Source organism: Heterostelium album (genome assembly GCF_000004825.1).
Source record: "Heterostelium album PN500 unplaced genomic scaffold PPL_scaffold9, whole genome shotgun sequence".
In the NCBI taxonomy this organism is placed as follows: Eukaryota; Evosea; class Eumycetozoa; order Acytosteliales; family Acytosteliaceae; genus Heterostelium; species Heterostelium album.
Window position 1 is genome coordinate 1122443 of NW_008805071.1, and position 22875 is coordinate 1145317.

Below are 22875 nucleotides of genomic sequence, written 5' to 3' on the forward strand. Positions count from 1 at the left end.
GTTATTTTTGATAAAATTGAAGGAACTTCATCTTTGTTATTTGAATTGTTTTAAAAAATATCTAGTTTATATTTTTTATCTGGTTTAAAATTTAAATAATATTTGATTGGGAATGAACCAACAAACCTTTTGTATCAAAAAAGAAAAATGAAATTAATTGTCATCTATCTAAAGATCACCACAAATTACCCATTGCCATTTTTAAAAAAAAATGAACCTTGTTGAACACCACAATCTAATTAAATTTATCATTTTTAATTCTCAAACTTCAGTTATTTTAAAAAGTTTAATTTAAATAGATCTATATACATTATTTTAATAAAAAGATAATAAACATGGAATCAGAATATATAGAGTTGGCAATCGATCATTGGTATATAGTTTTACCATCAATCTTAATTGTGGCAATCATTGTAAATTTCATGTGTAAATCAAATACCAAGTCAACCAAAAAGAATAATAAGAAAAATAAGAATGAAGTGAATGATCAATCAAAAGATAAAAATGCATCTACAACATCAACAACAACAACATCATCAAAGAGAAAGAATGTAAATGATAATAATAATAAGAGTACAACAACTACTACTACAACCAATAATAATGTTTCATCGCCAAGTATAATGGGTGAAACAACTAACAAGTTGATTGAAAAAGTAATCAAAGCGATGACAATTAATCATAATGAGATAACTGGTTTCTCTGTATCCGGTGACAATGTTGCCTATTGTTGTAATGAGCGATTCATCAAGATTTTCAACTATCCATCGTTCTTTGATACCTCAAAGCAAAACGCTGTCAAATCCTATAATATTGCACTGCCGTTTGACTATGCGAGAAATATAGCTTGGCAAGGCAGTGATATCTATGCCACCCTCGAAGACAAACTCATCTCTTACACAGTCACCAATGAAAAGACACAAGATGGAAAGACCTACTTCCAACGTTGGTCAGTGCCACTCCAACACAAAGTTCCAGTAACTTCACTCACCTCATCGTCACACGCAAACTATGTGATCTCATTAGATGGTAAAGTAAACAAATATTAATTTAGATTGAAACATAGTATACTAATATCAATTATATATATCCAGATTCAATTGTTAAACTATGGAGTACAAAAGGTGAGATGTTGACATCGTTTTCAACTGGACAGATGAAGAATTATATGGCTGCGATGAGTGGACATGGAAAGTTCTTTGGTGTCGCCACTTTTGGTTCGGAGCTAAAGATCTGGGAAGTATGTTTGAAGCGTGACGGTTCCTATGATAAATGTGTCAAGGCAATGTTGTTGACTGGCTACAAGAGTAGTATCTATTGTTTGTCGTTCGATCAGGACGACAGTCGTGTTGTGACCGGTGGCAAAGACGGTCAGATCAAGATGTGGGATCTCAATGTGCGTTACTCCGTAGGTGAAGACGCAAAGCTGCTCTACACACTGGCGAGCGACTTGCCATCACCACCAACCATCGTAAGATTCTCACCGAGTGGACAATCCTACGTAATTGGCTGCGGTACACTCCTCCAATTCCGACAGACAGCAACTGGCAAACTACTTCACCAACTGGAAATCTCTGCGATTGCAGCCACCGAATTCAAATCAAATCACATCAGCTGGGCACAAACCAACAACAACAACGAAGACAGACCAATAATTGCAGCCGATCATCATCTTTATGTATTAAAAAATATTCTATCAAATATTTAAATAGCAACAAAAAAACAAATAATAATATGTTTAATCAATTAAGTTAACTTCAAACAAACTGTTTAATTAAGAAGATTTATCGAAAGTTGGAAGAACTTGACTCGACTTTAGTTGACGGTTAGCTTAAAAAAAAATTGAATGTTTTTGTTTTGAGATAATTAAACTAACACACACCAACCACTTCACAATAATTTAATTTAATTAATTTTGATTTTTTGTTTTTTTTTTTGTACCATTTATTTATTTTTATTTATTTTTTCACATTTTTTTGCAAAAATAGTTTTGATAAATCGTTCGCTCGGGTTTTTTTTTGACCTATTTTATTTTATACAATTATTTATTTGTATCAATCCCTTTTTTTTTTTACTTTATTTATTACCTTTTTTAAAATATATTTTGCCAAACTATATATAATATTTATATAGAAGAAAGTATGTATTTAAAATCAGATTTGATTTTTTAATCAGTAAAATAATGATGATAAACTAACATTTGTTGCTACTTTTTTCTTTCTTTTTTTTCTTATTTTCTTTTTTTCTTTTTTTTCATAATAGATGCCATCGACAATGACTAATAATAAGAGAAGATATGATGAAGAGGAGGAAGAAGATGTTCAATACGATAATCAAACACAAAAGAAACAAAGAGTACAGAATATCACATCCTCATCATCGAACAACAACAATGAAAGTGATGAAGAAGAATCATCTACCACTACAGACAACAAAGTTTTGTCACCCGAAGAGTGGAGAAGAGAACACAACGTTAAAGTAGAGGGTCACATCAAACCAGACCCAATCCAATTTTTCAAAGATATCGAGATCCCAAAGATTTTCCAACCAGCATTCCAAACATTTACTAAACCCTCGGTTATCCAAGCACAAGCCTGGCCAATCGTTTCTACCGGTGCCGACTTGGTCGGTCTGGCCGCTACCGGTTCCGGTAAGACATTGGCATTCTTGTTGCCCGCGCTGATGGAGATTATCAAGCATCCAAAGCGTAAGTACGGAGCTACTCCACTCGCGCTGGTCATGGCACCAACTCGTGAGCTCGCTCAACAGATCGAAGAGGTATGCAAGAACGTCGTCAAGGGAACTGCTATCCGTCAACTCTGTGTCTACGGAGGTACCGGAAAGGGACTGCAAGTGCGTAGTCTGCGTTCGGGTGTCGACATTATCGTTGGTACACCAGGTCGTCTCAACGATCTGCTCACTCCAAACCACTTGGAAACCGTCAAGTTCCTCGTGCTCGACGAAGCCGATCGTATGTTGGACATGGGTTTCATGCCACAGATCGAAAAGATCATCAATCAGGTGCCAAAGGAGCGTCAAACTCTGATGTTCTCTGCTACATGGCCACGTGAAGTCGAGTCACTCTCGAATCGTTTCCTCAACAAGCCGGTTCGTGTCACCGTCGGTAACACTGAATTGTCGGCCAACATCAACGTCCACCAACATATAGTCGCCACCACTGGCATGACACGTCCAGACGTCGCCAAGATGGTCGGTGAACAGATTCAAGAGATTCACAATCAAGACAAAAAGGATAACTTGATCATCGTTTTCTGCAATCAAAAGCGTAATTGCGATCATTTCAGCGAGTATCTCTACAACGAGTTCCAAATGAACAGCGTCGTCATGCACTCTGGCAAGGAGCAATACCAACGTGAGCGTGGTCTCGCCAACTTTAAGAGCCATCGTATCCCAATTATGATTGCCACTGACGTTGCCGCGCGTGGTCTCGACATTCCCAACGTAAAGGCTGTCGTCAATCTCGATTTCCCAAACAACATTGAAGATTACGTTCACAGAATCGGTCGTACTGGTCGTGCTGGTAAGAAGGGTGATTCCTACAGTTACGTCAGTCGTGAAGATAACAACTTGAGAGATCTCGCCAAGATCCTCCAACGTGCCAAACAAGATATTCCACCTGCCCTCGAAGATCTACTGCAATACTCCAAGCAAGGTATCAATCGTTACGATGATAGACGTGGAGGTCGTAGTTTCGGTCGTGGCGGTGGTCGTGGTGGAGGTCGTAGCTGGGGTAATAACAACGGTGGTGGTCGTAGCTGGGGAAATAACAATAGCAGTGGTGGTGGTCGTAGCTGGGGAAACAACAACGCCGGTGGTGGAAGTGAAGGTGGTAACAATTGGAATAACAACAGTGGTGGAAACAGCAACGCTGGTCACTGGGAAAACAACAAGAACAATGCCGGAAGCTGGAACAAAAATAGCAACAGCACCGGCGGTGGAAGCTCATGGGGTAACAAAGGTGGAAACAGTCGTGGTGGATACGGTGGTGGTGGAAAGAGTTATTCAGGAGGTGGTGATTTCAACAATTCCAACTCAAATTGGTAATCCTTTTCAATAATAAAATTATATAATATAATATTACATTTTTTTTGCATAAATAATTCATAATTTAATTTAATTTAATTCAATTCATTAATAATCTAATCATCAGTTAATATAAATTACAACTTTACGAAAATGATTATTTTGATTTTATTTATAAAAAAATCAGCAAAGAAAAAAAACTGGAATTGGGAACTTTGGTAAAAAATAGTGTTTTTTGAAAAATCGCAACCGGTTGGGGGTAGCAGAGACTAACTGGGTCGAAAATTCACTCTGATGTGAGAGATGGTTTCAACACCCAGATATTTGAAGAAATTTCTATGCTTTTTTTCACGAATCTTAAAGATTCAAAAGTTTTTTTTTCCAATCCACCACTCATTTTGAGTAGAATAGCCACATTGATCTCTCAAATCATTTTAGATTTGATTTAGTTTAGTTGTTGTAATAATATTAGATTAGAATAGATAGAAATCAAATAAAAATGAAATTCACTTATTTATTCTTATTTGCACTCTTGTTGAGTGTCACAGTTGGAATTAACGTAAGACCAACTCATAACATCCCAGTCAACAATGATGGTATTACAAGCACTGGTGGTGGAAATAATTGTCTTATTTGTACTCTTGTAGGTGAAGAAAAAAAAAAAAAAAAAAAGATTATAGTTTTATTTATATCATTATTTTATTTATTTATTTAGATTCTTTCTTTGGTTGAACAATATTCATTACTTCACGAGCAATCAATTGATAAAGCTATGGATGATATTTGCTCTTTCTTACCAAAGGATGCCTCTAAAACCTGTCAACTTGCTGTTTCTTTGTATGGAAATCAAATTGTTCAATATTTCGGAGAGTACCAACATGCCGATGATGTTTGTCAAGCACTCAAGTAAATATCAGATATTTTGTTTTTGGAATTTGAATCGACATTAACTTTTTTTTTTTTTCTAGGTTTTGTACACTCCCATCATGTCGTCTTTTCAATAATGTAACTGCTACTTACCAAGGACCATTCGGTGGTGTTAGTATGATCAAACCAATCAAGGAGAGTCCATGGGATTGGTTAAAGAATATTTTCAATAATTTCAATCAGAAGCATCTTCCAGCTTTAGATGCCGACGCTGATAGATTCTCTGATGCCCCTACTTTCCGTGGTTACGATTGGAGAGGTAGAGATTGTGACGATGCCAACAATAATGTATATCCAGGTGCATCACCAGTAGCAGGTCAACCAGAGACCGATTGGAATTGCAACGGTATCGTTGGTATGAATACTACCAGTGGTATTTCATGGGAGGATGAATTGTGTGGAAACTCTGGAGCTATGGGTACCATTGTCGTTGGTGACAGTGCAGGTGCTCATTTCTCAATTCCACCACAATGGTTGACTGCTAGTGAACTCAACTCCACCACCTACCAAGGTATGATCGGTGCCATTGAAAATGAACTCGATTGGCCACATCGTTCCAGTTACACCGGTTGGGTTCCATCCACAGCAGAGATCCCAGTCGATTCCATCTATCTTCGTTTGCGTGAGCGTAATCTTTGTAATCATCGTGACTACCAAAACACTGGTGTCAACGGTGCCGACTCATTCAAAGTTGCCGGAGGAAACATTCAATCGGTTGCTCGTAACCAACAAACTGACAAACCAGCTCTTTTCTTCTTGGAGTTGATTGGAAACGACGTTTGTTCCGGTCACCACGATTTGGATCACATGACAACCATCGAACAATTCACTGCAAACACTCTCCAATCTTTGTCCTATTTGGATACCATATTACCAATGGGTTCGCATGTTGTCTTTATTGGTTTGGCCGATGGTCGTGTCCTCTGGGATTCACTTTGGAACCGTACTCACCCAATCGGTGCAACCTACGAACAGGTCTATGACTTTTTGAATTGTTTGGAAACCAGTCCATGTTGGGGATGGATGAATCCAAATGAAACTGTTCGTGACGCCACCAGTGCACGTGCCGCTCAACTCTCAGCAGTCTACAATGAAATCATCAAGAACTACACCTACACTCACTTTGATATGCAATATTACGATTTCCCATTCAACGCTATCAATGCCAAGTGGATCGCACAGGGTGGACAAACCTACCAATTGATTGAACCAGTCGATGGTTTCCATCCAAATCAAATGGCCAACTTTTTGATTGCCGGTGAACTTTGGGATCAATTAATGACTGACCACCCAGATTGGTTAGGTCAAGTCAACCCAAATAATCAAATAATTCAATCTCTATTCGGAAATCAAGGTGGTTATTAATAAAATAATTAATAATTAATTTAATTTTACTGAAAAAAAAAACTAAAAAGACGAAACAGAGTTTTAACAACTTTAAATTTATATGAACTCAAGTCCTTTTATTGTAAAAGACTCAAATAAGAAAAATGCTCGGCAAAGTGCAAATATTAATTTGAAAATGGTCGGAAAAAACAAAAATAACAATCAAATAAGTAATTGATACTCCTTTAAAGAACTTTACCAATCATGAGTTTAAATTCTTTTTTTTTTCGAAAAAGTTAACTTTTTTCATAAAAATCTTAATTTTAGAAATTTTGATCAAAAAAATATCTTTTTTAAAATTTTTATGCTATTGGGGCACCAAGATATTTGAATTTTTGGGGCATTTCAGATTCACGTGTGCTGCAAATGAAAGTATATTGAATTTTCGTAGGATTGTACAAATTTATTTAATTTTAATTTTTTTTAAATTTCTTTTGCTTAATCTCAAATCATTTTGATTCTGAATTTGATCTTTGTTCATTTTTTTTATTATTCCATTCCTTTCTTATTTATTTCATATATATATATTCAATAGTAATTAAATAACAATGTTATTTAAATCTATTTTAATATTATCGTTGTTGGTGACGATTGGATATTCTTTCAGAGTAGCAGTCGATACTCACGAGAGTCACTCAACCAACAAACAAGCACAACAACAATCGATTTTTGCTGGTTTTGATCTACAGTTGGCAGAAGGTTTCAGAGGTGGAGCCAATGGTGGTGGTTCATGCGCAGCTTGTACAATTGTATGTAGATGTTATGAATTCATAATGTTTTAATTTAAATGAAAAAACTAATATAATTTTATTTTTTCTTTTAGATTTTAAATCTTGTAGATCAATATTCAGTTATTCATGAGAAATCAATTGAACATACCATGGATGAAATTTGTTCATATTTACCAAAGGAAGCTGCTTCCATTTGTACTTGGTTAGTAAATACATTTGGAGATGATGTTATTGAGAAGTTTGCTCAATATCAACGTGCCGACGATGTCTGTCACTCCATGAGTTTCTGTACTCTCCCAACATGCCGTTTATTCAACAATGTAACAGCCACCTTCACCGGTCCATACTACAACAGACCAGAGGTTGCAGCATTCAATGCTATTGACCCATGGCAATGGATTAAGAACTTGATTAACAAATTCGGAAATGGACATTTACCAATTGAAGATTTGGATGGTGATAGATATTCACGTATGTGTTGTTTTTTCAGTAGGCTTTGTTATATCAATATTTTATTAATAGTTATAATTATAATTTAGTTGATAGTACTTTCAGAGGATATAGTTGGAGAGGAAAAGATTGTGATGACACTGCCAAACACATCTATCCAGGTGCTGAAAACGATCCAAATTTCCCAGATATCGATTGGAACTGTAATGGTATCATGGGTAGCAATGCTTTAGATAAATCATGGGAAGAAGTTTTGTGTGGAAACTCTGGAGCTATGGGTACCATTGTCGTTGGTGACAGTGCAGGTGCTCATTTCTCAATTCCACCACAATGGTTGACCGCTGCAGACATCAACTCTACCACCTACGTCGGAATGATGGCCACCTTGGAGAATGAACTCGATTGGCCAGAGCGTTCAAGTTACACCGGTTGGAATACCAACTCCTCAGCTGGTCCAGTCGATTCCATCTATTTGCGTTTGTTGGAGCGTAATCGTTGCAATCATCGTGACTATCAAAATGCCGGTGTCAACGGTGCTCGTTCCGGTAATGTTGCCAACGGAAACATTCAATCGATTTCTCGTCACCAACAAACCGACAACCCAGTTCTTCTCTTCTTGGAGTTGATTGGAAACGATGTTTGTTCCGGTCACCACGACTTGGATCACATGACAACCACCGAGGAATTCGAAGCCAACACCTTGAAGTCATTGAACTATTTGGACAGTGTTTTGCCAATGGGTTCGCATGTTGTTTTCGTTGGTTTGGCCGATGGTCGTGTCCTCTGGGATTCACTTTGGAACCGTACTCACCCAATCGGTGCAACCTACGAACAGGTCTATGACTTTTTGAATTGTTTGGAACTCAGTCCATGTTGGGGATGGATGAATCCAAATGAAACTATTCGTGATGCCACCAGTGCACGTGCCGCTGAACTCTCGGCAATGTACAACGTAATCATTAGCAACTACACCTTTACTCATTTCGATATGCAATATTACGATTTCCCATTCCCTGCAATCAACGCTGAATGGATTGCACAAGGTGGACAAACATGGCAATTGATTGAACCAGTCGATGGTTTCCATCCAAATCAAATGGCCAACTTCTTGATCACCGGTGTTCTCTGGAATCAATTAATGACTGACCACCCAGATTGGCTAGGTCAAGTCAACCCATACAATCAATTAATTCAATCACAATTTGGTGATCAAAATGGATATACTTCTTAAAAATTTAAAAAATAATAAAAAATACATTTATTTTATCCAAAATTTGATATTCAGAAAGTCCAATTGAAAATATAATTGATAGATAGATACACATGTGACCTTAATATTGTTTAAATATCTATTTGGTGATTTCATATCTTTTGGTTAAAGTTATTGATATGTTTAGATTAATTTTAAAAAGTAAATCTATCGCTTTTTTTGGGTATAAAACGGACATCAGCTCCTAGGATAAAAGACAGGAAAACCATTTTCATCCTATCACAATTTGGTATCATATTGAATATCGCTCCTTTTATAATATTTTTATTTTTTTTAAAGCACAATCCACTTTAATATTTTATTTTTTGTAAAAAATCTAAATATCTATAAAAATCTGTAGGATAAGCACAAAAATCCAATCAGATCAATTAATATATCCTTTTGATTTTAAATGTGATATTAATTTGATATTCTTTCTCTTAAACTATTTAATAGTTCGTTGTGTAGTTTGAATTACAAAGTTTTTTTTGTAAAACATCATATTTAAAATAAAAAGATGATAAATAACAATTTATATATATTTGTATTTATTTTATTAATAAATGTAAGTTCTGTGTATCGTCAAATAGTAAGGATTTCACAAATACTAAGCTTTTTATTTTATTTTTTAATAGATCGTACATTCATATGTACCAACAGAGTTTTTTATATTATCGGATGAGTTTAAATTGGTAACTATCAACTCAACCTCTGGTGAACTACTAAAGAGTTTGGAGACACCTGACAACTCTTATTATGTCAATGGTTTCTTATCTTCGAACAGTACCGATAAATCATTTAGAATATTAGTTACAAATATTCAAAACAATGATCAAATCATTGAATATTCTGTACCTGTAAGTAATAATAAGTAAAAATTTATATTTAAACTACTATAACTAATCAAAAAAATAATAAAAACAAAACAAAAACAGAATAATGTATTCACTCCAATGGAATCTGTTGAACCAAACGATGGTTGCCAAATTGTAATTCAACCATATGCCTATGATCCAGTTCATAAAATTGCTGCTGTTGTTGGTTCAGTTCCATTCTCCGGTCAGTCAAATGTAACTTTATGTATTTGGGATTTTGCTAGTAAATCAACGTATGTTTGTTTAAATATTATTATTAATATTGTTTTGTTAAAGAATCTAATCAAACTTAAACTAATATTTATAATAAACCATCAAAAAACAAAAAAAGTGATATAATTACACTGAATGGTCAAATTGATTTTACCATCGGTTATCCTGAAGGTGCTTACGATCCATCGACAGGAAATTATTATATCCTCTATTTCACAGATAATACCGGATCTCATTTGACCATCTATAATTTGCTTTCGAGAAAGGTGGTAGGTGAGTATTTCTTTGCTGGCTTGAAGTTCAAATTCCCAGAGATCGTATTCGGTGGTGGCCGACCAGTGTTGATCGACACCCAATTCTGGGGACCGTCATTCAAGTTCTACACTGTCGACCTCGAAACACAGACATACCAGCAGTTCCTCGAGGTGCCAACCAGCTTCAGTACCAACGTAAACATCAGTCCAGTTGCATGGCAAGGTGACTACATCACATTTGTCACATCGACAAAAATCAATGAATACACATTCACAACACTCGATCTCAACACCCTCAAAGTGGTATCAACCTCACCCGTTTCCAAATTGAAACTACCTGAAAACAGTGATACAGTGGGTATCTTCTAAGAAATCGAAAAAAAATAATAAACTTTGAAAATAAATATCAAAATTAGATTATTTATTTTTATTGTTATTATTTTACTGTATTTTTCACTTAAATTGGAAGAAATCATGTTGTTCGATTTCTTTTTTGTTGTATGTTTTTTTTTGATTTCCCAAAATTAGTTAACCACCTTTTAAATTGCAATGTCAGAAATTCAATGGTTGTAATGATAAAACACACACACACTAGTTATACAAAAAATATCAAATAAATTAAAAATTAAAATTTTTTTAAAAATTAACATTTTTTTGTTTTTTTTTTTTGAAAAATTATATAAATTGGAAAAAAGGAGGTATTTCATTTCAATCAAACTCATCCAATATCCTTTAAAGTAGTTTTTCTACATTTTATATTAATTTTTTTATATATCTTTATTATTTTGTTATTATTATTATATTTATATTAAAATAAACAACTATGGTCTCAAGTGTTTATTTTTATATTCCAAATTTAATTGGTAAATAGATAGTTTCAAATGAACAATGCAAGGTTGTTCATATTTCAATCATCACATGTGACACTCAGTTTTATTAACATATAGATGTTAATCAACTATTCAATAATTAGGTTATGCCAGAGTTATTTTCGTAACACTTGCCTTTTTCTATTCGCACAGTGACTACCAAAGTTTCTTTGTATATTATGCATTGTCTGCACTTTTAGATATGGCCGATGGTCATGCCGCAAGATATTTCAATCAATGTAAGTTGTTCAAGCTACAAAGATATTGATAGTTAAACCGCTCATTTAATTGTTGCATATTGAAACTAAATATAACAATTCAATAATTATTATGATAGGTTCACAATTTGGAGCATTATTGGATATGGTTACAGATCGTTGTTCTACAGCTGCCTTGATTGTAGTACTCAGTCATTTCTATCCAGAGCATCTTAAAATCTATATCTTTTTGATTGTATTGGATATCCTCTCTCATTTCGCACGTCTTGTCAGCACAATGTCAAGCGGTAGCAAGTCACACAAGGCCGTCGCCGACAACCACTTGAAGATCATGAGAATCTACTATGGTAACAAATACTTTTTGGCTTTTATGTGTTTTGGTATGTTGTTGTTGATAATAATAACAATAATGATATGATGATAATGATAACTATGTTGATGATTTTTTTTACTAACAAACAAATTCATCTATATTGAATATATAACAACAACAGGTAATGAAGGATTCTTCTTATTCTCATATCTATACTATTTCGTGTCACACCCAGCTGTTGCTTTCATCCAATGGTACATCTGGTTCCCAATCTGCTTCGTCAAGCAATCGATCAATGTAATCCAATTCGCACAGGCTGTCAGCGATATCGTTGCTATCGATGAAAAGAACAGACCAGCAGTCAAGAGTAAATAAATCGAATCGAATAGAATGAAAATAAAATTTAAAATTAAACCAAAAACAAAAAAAAACAACAAATCAATTTAAAAAAATAGATAATAATAATAATAACAAACATATCATCGTTAACAAACAACAATAATATAATAGCAGTTATATTTAATATGTTGTTTTTGTTTTTTTTTTTTTTCGTTTTAACGTAAAAAAGTAAAAAGCAAATAAGTATAAAGTATAAAGTTAATGTCAACACACTCTGAATATTATTCCAAATCTATATAATATTTAATCTTTGAATCTGTTAAATCACTAAATTCTAACATTTGACTTGGATACCAACGAATAAATATTGTCGCATGAAAGCAAATATAATTTTATTCGCAAAGCAACTAAAAATCGCCCAAAAAAAAATTAATGATCACAAATATCTTCAAAAAAAAAAAAAAAAAAAAAAAAAACAACTTGTTGCTAAAAAAAAAACTATTCTTTGATTTAAATTAGTTTGTTATCATCATTCAATAACAATAATAAAATAGCAATCAACAGAATATTTGTAAATAATAATTTTTAGTTTAATATTAGCTTTGTTTGAATTAGCATCAACAACAACATCATCATTAACATCAACATCATCAACATCATCATCTTCATCATCATCCTCATCGTCGAAAATACCAATAACACATATTTTACTTCATTCAGTTAGATAATAAAACAAAACAAAGGTAATTATAAATTACAAAAATATTAAAAATATAAAATATAAAATATAAAATAACAAACACAATGGTATCACTTCACTATCACACTTTATTTGTGTTTTCATACTTTATATAGTATTTATATAGAAATAGTGTAGTATAGGAACTACATCATCATAGTCATTATTTATTAAAGATTAGATTATGTGTGTTTTTGTTTTTATTATTGAACGAACTGCAAACATTGTATATATAAAAATATTATATTCTGTTTTTAAAAAAAAAAAAACACTATGTGGATGGTTATATATGTCAAATAGATGTAGAACACAACATTATATCAATATATACCAACAACCAAATTGAACCATTTGGTGAAAGTGAATATCACAACAATAGAGGCAGTGTTAAGCAAACAAATGAACAATGGTTGATGTAAAAATCAATAATAATTCATACCAAACAGAATAAACATAAAAAGTGTTATGTTTGGGTTTGTTTTAGTGTTGTTGTGTTTTAGTGTTGTTGTTGTGTGTTGTGATGAGTTAAGTTTAGCATAATCTGTCTATCTAACAAATCTTTTTATCGATCTTCTTTCCCCCCCCCCCCCCTAAAACGACAACTCACCACACAACACTTTCATTCTTTCATTCATTCACACAACATCAATTACTTCTACTACTTTTTTATCAATAATCGTAAAAAAGATAAGATAATTGAGAGTGAGAAAGAAAAAGAAAAAGCTTCACAATCAATATTGGTGGTTTATTATTTATTATTATGTTGTTGTTGCTGTTGTTGTTGTTGAATGTTGAAAATTGAATATTGAATTGAATGTTGTTGGTTGTGCAACAACAATAATCTATAGCAACAAGAACAACAAACAAACAAACAACAATATTATTTATTTCTAAAAAAAAAAAAAAAACAAGAATTATTTCTTCACTACAACTACAACAATTAAATATATATTTATTTAATATTTAGTAGCATTTAATATTTGTATTATAGCAATCACCAGTCAGTTAGTTAGAAATCATCATCATTGAAATTGATTAATTTGGAATTGAATGTAGGATATCGATAATCAACACACAGTGTCAATCAATCAATCAACCAACCAATCATTAAGGAATTAAGAACAAGACAAACCAAAACAAAACAACAATAATCAAATCAAATCAATCAAAACAAATCAAATCGATATTTAGTTATTTATTTATTAAAGTGTATATTTATTTAAATTGTATATATAATTGATCTTTATCATTCAATCAATCACATTTGTGTTAATTCATTTTAAAGTTCATTTCATTCACAATATTAATCATCATATCTGATCATATTCATTGTTATTAATAATCAAATTATATAATTATAGTTTATAGGATAAAAAGAAATACGGTATCAATTCATTATTCTTTATATATATAGAGTGTTTTAAACAACGAAAATGACAATTGTTGGATTGGTAGTACAACAACATAATGGTAATATATTATTTCAAAATGTGTAGGTATATCTATAGATTTTCAACAACATTCAAATACGTTATTAATCGATACTATTATCAATTTTATAGACGAGAATATCTTTCACCAGAAAAAGCAAATTTAGCATCTAAAGCATTTTTAAATCAGATTTCAGCATATGACAATGCATTTATGTATGTTTATTATTAGGATCAAAATTTTTGATTGATTGACTTGTTCATTTCATGATTAGTTGCTAATATTCAACAAACTACAACTTCAATTATTATTATTATTATTATTATTATTACAGTACAAAAGGATCAACTAGTCATTTATCAGGATCGATAGTTGTTATGAATATGTATAGAGTTTATTATATGATATTGAATGAATTGTTTATTCTTGCGATTGCCCATGCCAATGATAACCCCTATGAGGGTGCCCTCTATTTGGCGCGTGTCAAGCGACTACTGCTCACCGCAGCCAAGGAGTTGAATGAAGTGCAGCTACAGAAGAAATACAACGAAATCTATTTTGGCATGGAGAGAATATTGTTTGGCGAGGACGGTTGCGATGTGCTGACGCAGCGTCTCAGCGAGGTGGCGCCACACGTCATGTCGGCAGAGTCTGCCGGTGGCGCCGTCGGTGGCACCTCCACACAACAGAGTGGCCAATCGTCGGGAAACAGCGTTGTAAACAATCTGCCATCGCTACCGTCACTTCCCTCGCTGTCGTCGTCGTCGGCGCCACAGATTGGCGGTGTCGGAGTCGGTGGAAAGATACTGGACGCGCTCGGTGCCGCCAACACCGGAATCGGTGGATCGAGCATACCAAGCGATCAATACCAGAAGCAATTAGTACAACTATCCAAATTCGAATCTGTCAGCTTGAATGACCGTATTTTAACAGTGAGTAGTGGTGGCGGTTCTGGTGGCGGTGCCAACGGCAGCGGCGACACCACCAGTCAAAACAAGTCGGCGCGCCACATATACGACCCGCCTACCATCACCACCAAATGGGGTGGAAAGACTGGATCGACCATTGCCACACGTGTATCGAATCGTGTCATGTTTACACTGCGTCATCCAAACGCATCAATGCAAAACAACAACAATAATAATAACAACCAGTTACAGGTCAGCGGTGGCGACCAAGAGCCATTCCGACCGGAATCAACGACCGAAGATTTAGATTTACCAACAACCAATAATAAGAATAGCAATAATAACAGTAGTAGTAATGATGGCAGTTCAGATTCACAACCGGCATCGGCCACTCTCGACAGAAAATATACACTTTCGATGCCAAGCACCAACAAAAAACCACTAAATACACCACAAACACCAGATACATCATCATCTTCACTATTATCAACATCTCCAACCACCACTGGAAGCAATCATCTCGATCTCAAAAGATCCAATCTAACATCGTCAAACTCTAGCGATGGTCAAAGCACTGATGCCTCAACAGCTTCAATCATCAATGATCGTTCATCATCTGTATCAATACCAATCAATAAATCTAAAATGAATTTCCTTTCTTTTTGATTTATATAAATTATATTTATAAAAAAAAATTTTTAAATCGAATAAGAAAAAAAATTGTTTTTTTTTTAAAAGTATCAATAATAATGAGAATGATAATCCATTTGTCTATTATTTAAATTAATTTCTTTAATTAATTAATATAATATAATTAATTAATTTTTATTTTAATTTTTTTAATTTTTTATTAGGAAAGCAAAAGAATGAAAAGAAACTTGGACACGGATCTCTATCCTGAAACAAAGGCCCTTAGAGAAGCTAAAACAAATTTTCCAGCTACCATTCAAATTGGTATCCCCACTTGGACAACAGCTGACACCATTCCTATTGATAGTATCACCCCAAAGGCCCGCACCACACCAATTTCTCTAACCCATACAAACATATCTGAAGAGTTTGTAGATGCCAATGATTTGGGAATCATTCCACGTTCATCATAAAATTTTTCTCTTTATTGACTTCCCAAATCTGAGGAATGTGCAAAAAATTTCCGAAAGAAGTAGATTTATCAAAGGTTTTTAGTCCAGATATCTACTCTGATATGATTCCATTGGAAGTATTGATATCTCGAAGTTTGACTAGTGTATCTCAAATGGACGTGGTCACAAGATCCAACAAGTATTGGTGTCTCAGTACCAACTGGCTATGACAAGAAGCCTGATGCGTATGTGAAAGAGGTAGATGGTCAGAGTTTATTGTTAACCTCTTCTACTAGTTTCACCCGGTCAAACAAAATTGTTTCCAAAGCAGATATAAATTTAAATAGATTTAAATCTTAGAACAATTCAAATTGATTATTTAGTAGCCCATTTCAAACATCATCTTATACATGTATTTACAAAAGTAGCTAAAGCCTCTCACTTTTTTTGGAGAATGATGGTGTCTTCATGTGTTTTGAGAGCGTCCTAAACCGAAATCATAAATAAAATAAAAGGATCAGGTGTCTTACTCTCTCATGATTTTTACTTTTAAAGTTGATAATTTTCACTTTTTGGAGAATGATGGAGTCTTCATGTGTTGTGAGAGAGCGTCCTAAACCCGATAAGATAATCACCAACCATTGCTTGTCAAACCCTCAACTCTAACAACATTATTAGTTTATGGTTCATTTCAAATCACTCACCTTTATCTTTTCTTTACATTTTCTCTATTATCTAAATCTATTGCTTTCACACTTCTTTTGCTATTCTGAAATTTCATTGATTAATTTTTAAAAATGTGCACAATGCTTGGAATGAATCTAAATATTTTCTATTAATTTTTGTTAAATTTTTAAAAATCTATTTTGTTTTTTTAAAAAAAGATTTGGGTGCACCGATTAGAGCAACAGATCGATCCAAAATAAAAACCTTATTAATAATAACCAAGTCAATCTAAATTTTAACATTATCATTTAACTATTTAACTATTTATTTATTTAATTAATTATTTTTAAATAAAAGTAGATATTTATATTATTATTATGTTTGATTATTTTAAAAGAAAAATAAATATTAGTGATAGTTTTGATAATCTATGTGGCCAACACCGAGTGGAGTTAAATATTCTTTGCAATCGATGCAATGAAACTATATGTGCAAAGTGTATCTATGATCCAAAGCATAGAGATCATTTCGCAGAGACAGAGCTGATCGACCACATCGGTGAGTCGATCATCAACGAACAAAATAATGTTACCAAACCAAACAAGCCCGAGGAAAACGTCGTTAAACAACGGTTGGATCTGTTATGGAATCTCATCAAGAAGCAAGCAGCCACCTACCAACTCACCCAAGACAAAGTGGCCGATGTCTCCACTGAGTTCCGAAAGTTCCACGAGTCACTGATGCTCGACGAACACAAGCTGAAAAAGTCACTGGTCGACGCCAAAGACAGCAACTACCAAGCGGTACAAGTTCTACTCCAAGAGATCCAATCGTTCAAAACGATCGATAATCTGAAATTCACTTGTACACCCAGTGCTCTAAGCGCTAGCAATTGTAATATTAGAGATAGTCTAGATAGTAGCAGTGGTGGCGTCGCTGTTGGAATAAGGGAGAGCTATAACAGTGAGGATGGAATTTCCTCTTCTTATGACCAATCGGAAGATACAACCGATCGTTACGATATGGAATCAATTATAAAGTCGGTTAATCAAAGTGATTCGTTGGAGCAGTTTTGCAAAGTTCACAAATCTACACTTTTCTATAGCGGTGGACAAACCGCTGGAATGGACCAAGACGAGATTCAAAGATTGAAGCAACAGGAGCAATTCAACATGATGAAAACAATCCAAAGACATTTCAGAATATTCAACAATGAGTATATTAACAAACTTCAAGATCCAACACAATACTCTCTCAAGATAGAACGTCCACTCCTCAACAAACTAATGACAAAGATAAATGATTGTATTCATTTAGAGAAATCAGTAACAACAACAACAACAAATGAACAATCAAATGAAACAAACAATGGTGAAGGTGAAGGAGTAGAGGAATTTGATTATATATTCTCGGTGGCTGAAGATGGACACTGTTCGATTTTCGATCTACAAAAGATGACTATCGATATCATACCAGCGGTGACTGTAACAAAATATACACTGCAATCGGTTATATGTGCACGTGATAACAGTGTCTATATATTCGATGGTCATCCCAATCGTTACTACCGCTTCAACATGACGACTCAACGCATCGATAAATCGGAACCGATCACGGGTATCAGCTGGGCATACTCAATCACAACTTGTTACGACGGTGACAAGTACATCTATTTAACCGGTGGACAATCGACCAGTTCCAACATTAGCAGAGTCGATCGATTCAACATTGAAACACAGCAGTTTGAGAAACTTGGTTCAACAGGTTCCAAGAACTTCCATGCGCTCTCGTTCTATCACAACGACCAGGTCTATATCGTGGCGAATCGTGACGGCAAGGAACATCTACTCTCGTTGATCGCCTTCAACGTCAAAACTCACGCGGTGAGCATCATCATCCAGGACATGGGATTCCACATCTCCACCGATTGTATCTGTTTCGACGGCAAGGAACTCATCTACTTTGTCGACTACTACAACAACTTCTATTGCACGTCTATAGTCACCAAGATGAAGAAACTCCTCGATAATCCACCCAATATCAAACCTTTCTCAATGATCTATCGTAAGACACTCGATCACGAACTGGATGAAGTCGGCTACATCTACATGGTGTGTGGTAAGGCCAACTCCAATCATGTGTACAATGTCAAAACGAACGAGTGGGATGTCCTTCACATCCCCGACCCCTGCAAGTCGAGAATGACAAGTGGAGCGTGTCTCGTGAGAATGAAAAAGCCAATTCTATTATTGGAGAGCACCTCGCCCAAAGTCAAAGAACCACATACACCCACCATTGTCACACCTGCGCAGCCCATCGGTGAACCATTGATGATGGCAATTCCGGCTGAACGACCAAAAGATGAACAACCACCACCCGAAGTTGATATAGATGAAATACCAGATTTTGATTAAGAAGAACAAACAATCTCAACAACTTCAAATCGAATCATATCAAACCAAATAGGAAATTGTATTTTTATTAAGAATAAAATGTTGTACTACATTAAAACTAAACATTCAAAAGGAAGCTTGCACTTTGTTAAATAATACTTTTTAGAAAATTCAACTCTTTGATGATTAAAAAAAAACTATAGTTAAGCAAAATAAAAAATAGAATCAAAAAACATAAATAATAACAATTTTCAAAGAGAATTGATCAATTTCAATCCCATCTTTAAAGATGACTTTTATTATCAAAAGGGTGTGGTTTTTCTCCAAACTAATTTTATTTGAAAATTTTTATGAAAAAATTCTTTTTTTTTTTTTTTTTTTTTTTTTTTTGAAAAAAATGTAAAATTACTGTGACATAAAAAATCAATCAAGAATAATTGACAGCCTATTTCATTCATTGTATTGTCATTAATCGCATTTTTATTTAATTTATTTATTTATTTATTTATTTTTAATTTATTTATTTTATTTTCAATTTTTTTTTTTGATGACATCTAGACTACCACCACCTACTTTAATAAGTAGTAGTTCATTGTCATCTTTGTTGACCCCAAATTCACCAAGAGGAGGATCAGGATCAGGAGCAGCATCATCAAGTAATAATAATAATAGTGCAAGTAGTTCGGTTATTGGTCAATCAGGTGGTTCTATACAATCACATCATAGTATGATGAATCAATCGAAAGACGGTGCTTCAACAACGACGACACACAATGCAGTACAGCCACATGTATTGGCGTCTTCTTCATCGTCGTCCTCCTTCTCAATGACAATGTCAAATAATTCCGTGTCGACAGCGGCAGCCGAAGAGAAACTAGAGAAACTGAGAGATATCACTACAAAGACCATCGATAATATCATATTCAAAATTACAGAGATGAAGAGAGAGAAACAATTCCTTCAATCCTTCAAGGAGGTAATGAGAATTGCAGAGTCACTCGTTGATATCGAGAGAATGTTAGAGACTGTCGATCCAGAACCATATTTAGCATCTTCATCTAATCAACAACCACCACAACAACAATTCACACCAAGAGCATCAACATTAATGACACAACAACAATCATCAAACAACAACCCCACTGAAAAAACAGATTCTGCTGCTGAACTTATCAAAATTATACATTCAAAATCAAATCAATCAAAACGTGGTTCCAAAAGTATGTTTATGTTGTCTAACAATCAAATAACTTGTTTTAATTTATAACTAATTAACTTCATCTTATTATTTACCAAAGTTACTGAAAGATCAACTAATAGTATTGATTCGCTACATACTGTGTTGCAACAATGTTTGGATAATATTAGACAAAAGATATTGGCAATCAAGAAACATCTCTCTTTTGAGCAATCGACTACTATTGTTTTGAAATACGGTGAAATCATTAGAAACATTAGAAATCAATTGAATAGTATTAGAACATTGTCACTGCCAGACAATGTTATGTTGTGTGACGGTGAGAAGCTTTTACTCAAAGTAGAGTGTAGATATCATCTCTACGACAATATTTCTGTACAACAATTAACAAATAGCAATGTAAACAGCTACAGTGGTCATTCCAACAACAACAACAACAAAGACAAAGACATCTCTACAAATGAAGAGGAATACGTCATTGGTACAATGTTTTTAACAAACTTTCAAATTATATTCTATGGAATTCATCAAAATCAACATTTCAAGGTATGTTCTATGAGAATGAATTAATATCTTATATTTTTGAAAATATTTAGTCTAACTTGTAGTGTTAATTACCAAATTTAATAGAAATCATTTAGTCTTCATTCAATAACAAAGATGTATAAATCAGGTAAGAAGAAATCGATAGGTGACTTTTCATATCGTTTGAATTTCCTTTGTAAAGATGCCAGAACCATTTCGTTGTCATTCGATAAAACCACCAATGCATTGAAGGATGTCAGAAAGTGTGTGGATAACATCATTTCCAACTCGCTGTTTTGTTTCGTCCATCGCTCGGAATTCACAAGTCCAGAGGTTCAGAATCTCGGATGGAATGTTTACAGTCCACGCGATGAGTACGCTCGTATGGGTGTGCCTTCTGTCGACTGGAAATTCAGTCATTCCAACACCACCTACTATCTCTGTGATTCGTATCCCTCGATGATCGTTGTTCCCGAGTCGATAACCGACGAACACTTGAAAGCAGTTGCGCAATTCCGTTCGAAAGGAAGAATACCTGCGCTCTCCTATCGTCACTGGAGCAACAAGACCTCGATTACACGTTGCAGTCAGCCACGTGTTGGAATCGGAAGAAATCGTTGTGAGGAAGATGAATTCATGTTGAATGCTATCAGACTGACTTCCTCGTCGACACCAGTCAATTCCACCAGTCCAGATCGTGTTAAGCAATCCGGTGACAAAACACTCTATATTATTGACGCGCGTCCCTATGCCAACGCCGTCGGTAACAGAGCGAAAGGTGCCGGGTGGGAAATCATGACAAACTACCCGAATTGTGAAATCGAGTTTATGGACATTGCTAATATTCATGTAATGCGTAATTCATTGTTAAAGCTAAGAGATGCAGTGGAGTCGAGTATCAACAAGGAGAGTCAGTGGTTTGCAAACCTAGAGTCGAGTGGCTGGTTCCAACACATGAAGTTGATTATGGCCGGTGCTGTCAGAGTTGCCAAGTTGATTCACATTCAACATTCCAATGTGTTGGTACATTGCTCCGATGGTTGGGACAGAACAAGTCAATTGGTTGGTCTTGCAGAGATACTGTTGGATCCATACTATCGTACCATTCGGGGTTTCCAGGTTTTGATCGAGAAAGAATGGCTGTCTTTTGGTCACAAGTTTGCACATCGTTGTGGACAAGTCTATGGAAAGGATGAAGACGAACGTTCACCAGTGTTTATTCAATTTTTAGAGGCTGTCTATCAGATTATCAACCAATTCCCAAGCAAATTCGAATTCAACTCACATTTCTTGCGTCTCATATATGTTGCTACGTACAGTGGTAAATATGGTAATTTCCTGTACAATACGGAGCGTGAACGTTTGAGTGCCTGTAGTAAAACCATTAGTCTTTGGCTGGACATTGATCAGGTGATAGCCGATTGTATCAATCCACTCTACCAAGGATCCGATGAGAAAGATGTACTATTCCCAGATTGCTCGATCAAGAAAATGAAGATTTGGAAACAGATTTATTTCCCACTGTCAGAGACAGAGTACTACGAATCCGAAGAGAAACTCATCAGAAATGCGCTGGAGAAATTGATTGAAGAGAGAGCAGCACAATTCATTAGACAACATCCTTTGATTCCATATCGTGCACACACAGCATCCATCTCACTGAGACGACCAACCATGTCACAACAACAGATGGTCATTTCATCGAACAGCAGCGGCAGCAGTCAATCCCAAATGGATCTCAGAGAGAATGAAAACAATTTTGTTAACGATCAAAAACTGAATGTACCAACAGCAACAACCAAGTCATCATTATCCTCATCACCTTCTTCACCATCATCTTCATCGTCACCTTCGAAATCAGTCAGTTCAGATATAAAGAAAACATCTTCTCCAAACAATGGATTCAATTCATTGAGTAGAAGTTTCTTTAGAAAGAAAGAGAATTCAAAGAAATAAAACACTTTTTTTTGCAATTCAATTAGTTGTGTATTATGAAAAAATAGTTAAACTATGTTTTTTATCTATAGTATTGTTTTTTTTTTTGTTTGTCATATCTTTTAAATAT

General features: G+C 34.5%; 5 protein-coding genes across 5 annotated transcripts; all 5 read left to right on the forward strand.

Annotated features, from left to right (window-relative positions):
- Positions 1 to 335: 335 nt before the first annotated feature.
- PPL_08962 (putative RNA helicase) lies at positions 336 to 4065 on the forward strand (the record flags this gene model as incomplete). Its single annotated transcript, XM_020579761.1, has 3 exons — positions 336 to 1029; positions 1095 to 1678; positions 2263 to 4065. The coding sequence occupies 3 exons, from the start codon at positions 336 to 338 to the stop codon at positions 4063 to 4065; spliced, it is 3081 nt and encodes a 1026-aa protein (XP_020430436.1).
- A 478-nt stretch (positions 4066 to 4543) lies between these two features.
- On the forward strand, positions 4544 to 6336 carry PPL_08963 (uncharacterized protein; the record flags this gene model as incomplete). Its single annotated transcript, XM_020579762.1, has 3 exons — positions 4544 to 4687; positions 4760 to 4950; positions 5013 to 6336. 3 exons carry the CDS (start codon positions 4544 to 4546, stop codon positions 6334 to 6336), a joined length of 1659 nt encoding a protein of 552 aa, XP_020430437.1.
- Positions 6337 to 6418: 82 nt separating this feature from the next.
- PPL_08964 (acyloxyacyl hydrolase) lies at positions 6419 to 8769 on the forward strand (the record flags this gene model as incomplete). Its single annotated transcript, XM_020579763.1, has 4 exons — positions 6419 to 6527; positions 6970 to 7106; positions 7181 to 7559; positions 7628 to 8769. 4 exons carry the CDS (start codon positions 6419 to 6421, stop codon positions 8767 to 8769), a joined length of 1767 nt encoding a protein of 588 aa, XP_020430438.1.
- Positions 8770 to 9304: 535 nt separating this feature from the next.
- On the forward strand, positions 9305 to 12596 carry PPL_08965 (CDP-alcohol phosphatidyltransferase family protein; the record flags this gene model as incomplete). The annotated part of the gene is made up of 8 exons (XM_020579764.1): positions 9305 to 9352; positions 9423 to 9644; positions 9723 to 9895; positions 9994 to 10487; positions 11103 to 11237; positions 11336 to 11596; positions 11711 to 11896; positions 12469 to 12596. 8 exons carry the CDS (start codon positions 9305 to 9307, stop codon positions 12594 to 12596), a joined length of 1647 nt encoding a protein of 548 aa, XP_020430439.1.
- Positions 12597 to 14040: 1444 nt separating this feature from the next.
- PPL_08966 (myotubularin-related protein) lies at positions 14041 to 22766 on the forward strand (the record flags this gene model as incomplete). Its single annotated transcript, XM_020579765.1, has 12 exons — positions 14041 to 14099; positions 14170 to 14253; positions 14373 to 15564; positions 15801 to 15942; positions 16192 to 16323; positions 16376 to 16498; positions 16913 to 16976; positions 17107 to 18805; positions 19161 to 19234; positions 19673 to 20307; positions 20386 to 20831; positions 20916 to 22766. 12 exons carry the CDS (start codon positions 14041 to 14043, stop codon positions 22764 to 22766), a joined length of 6501 nt encoding a protein of 2166 aa, XP_020430440.1.
- Positions 22767 to 22875: the final 109 nt, after the last annotated feature.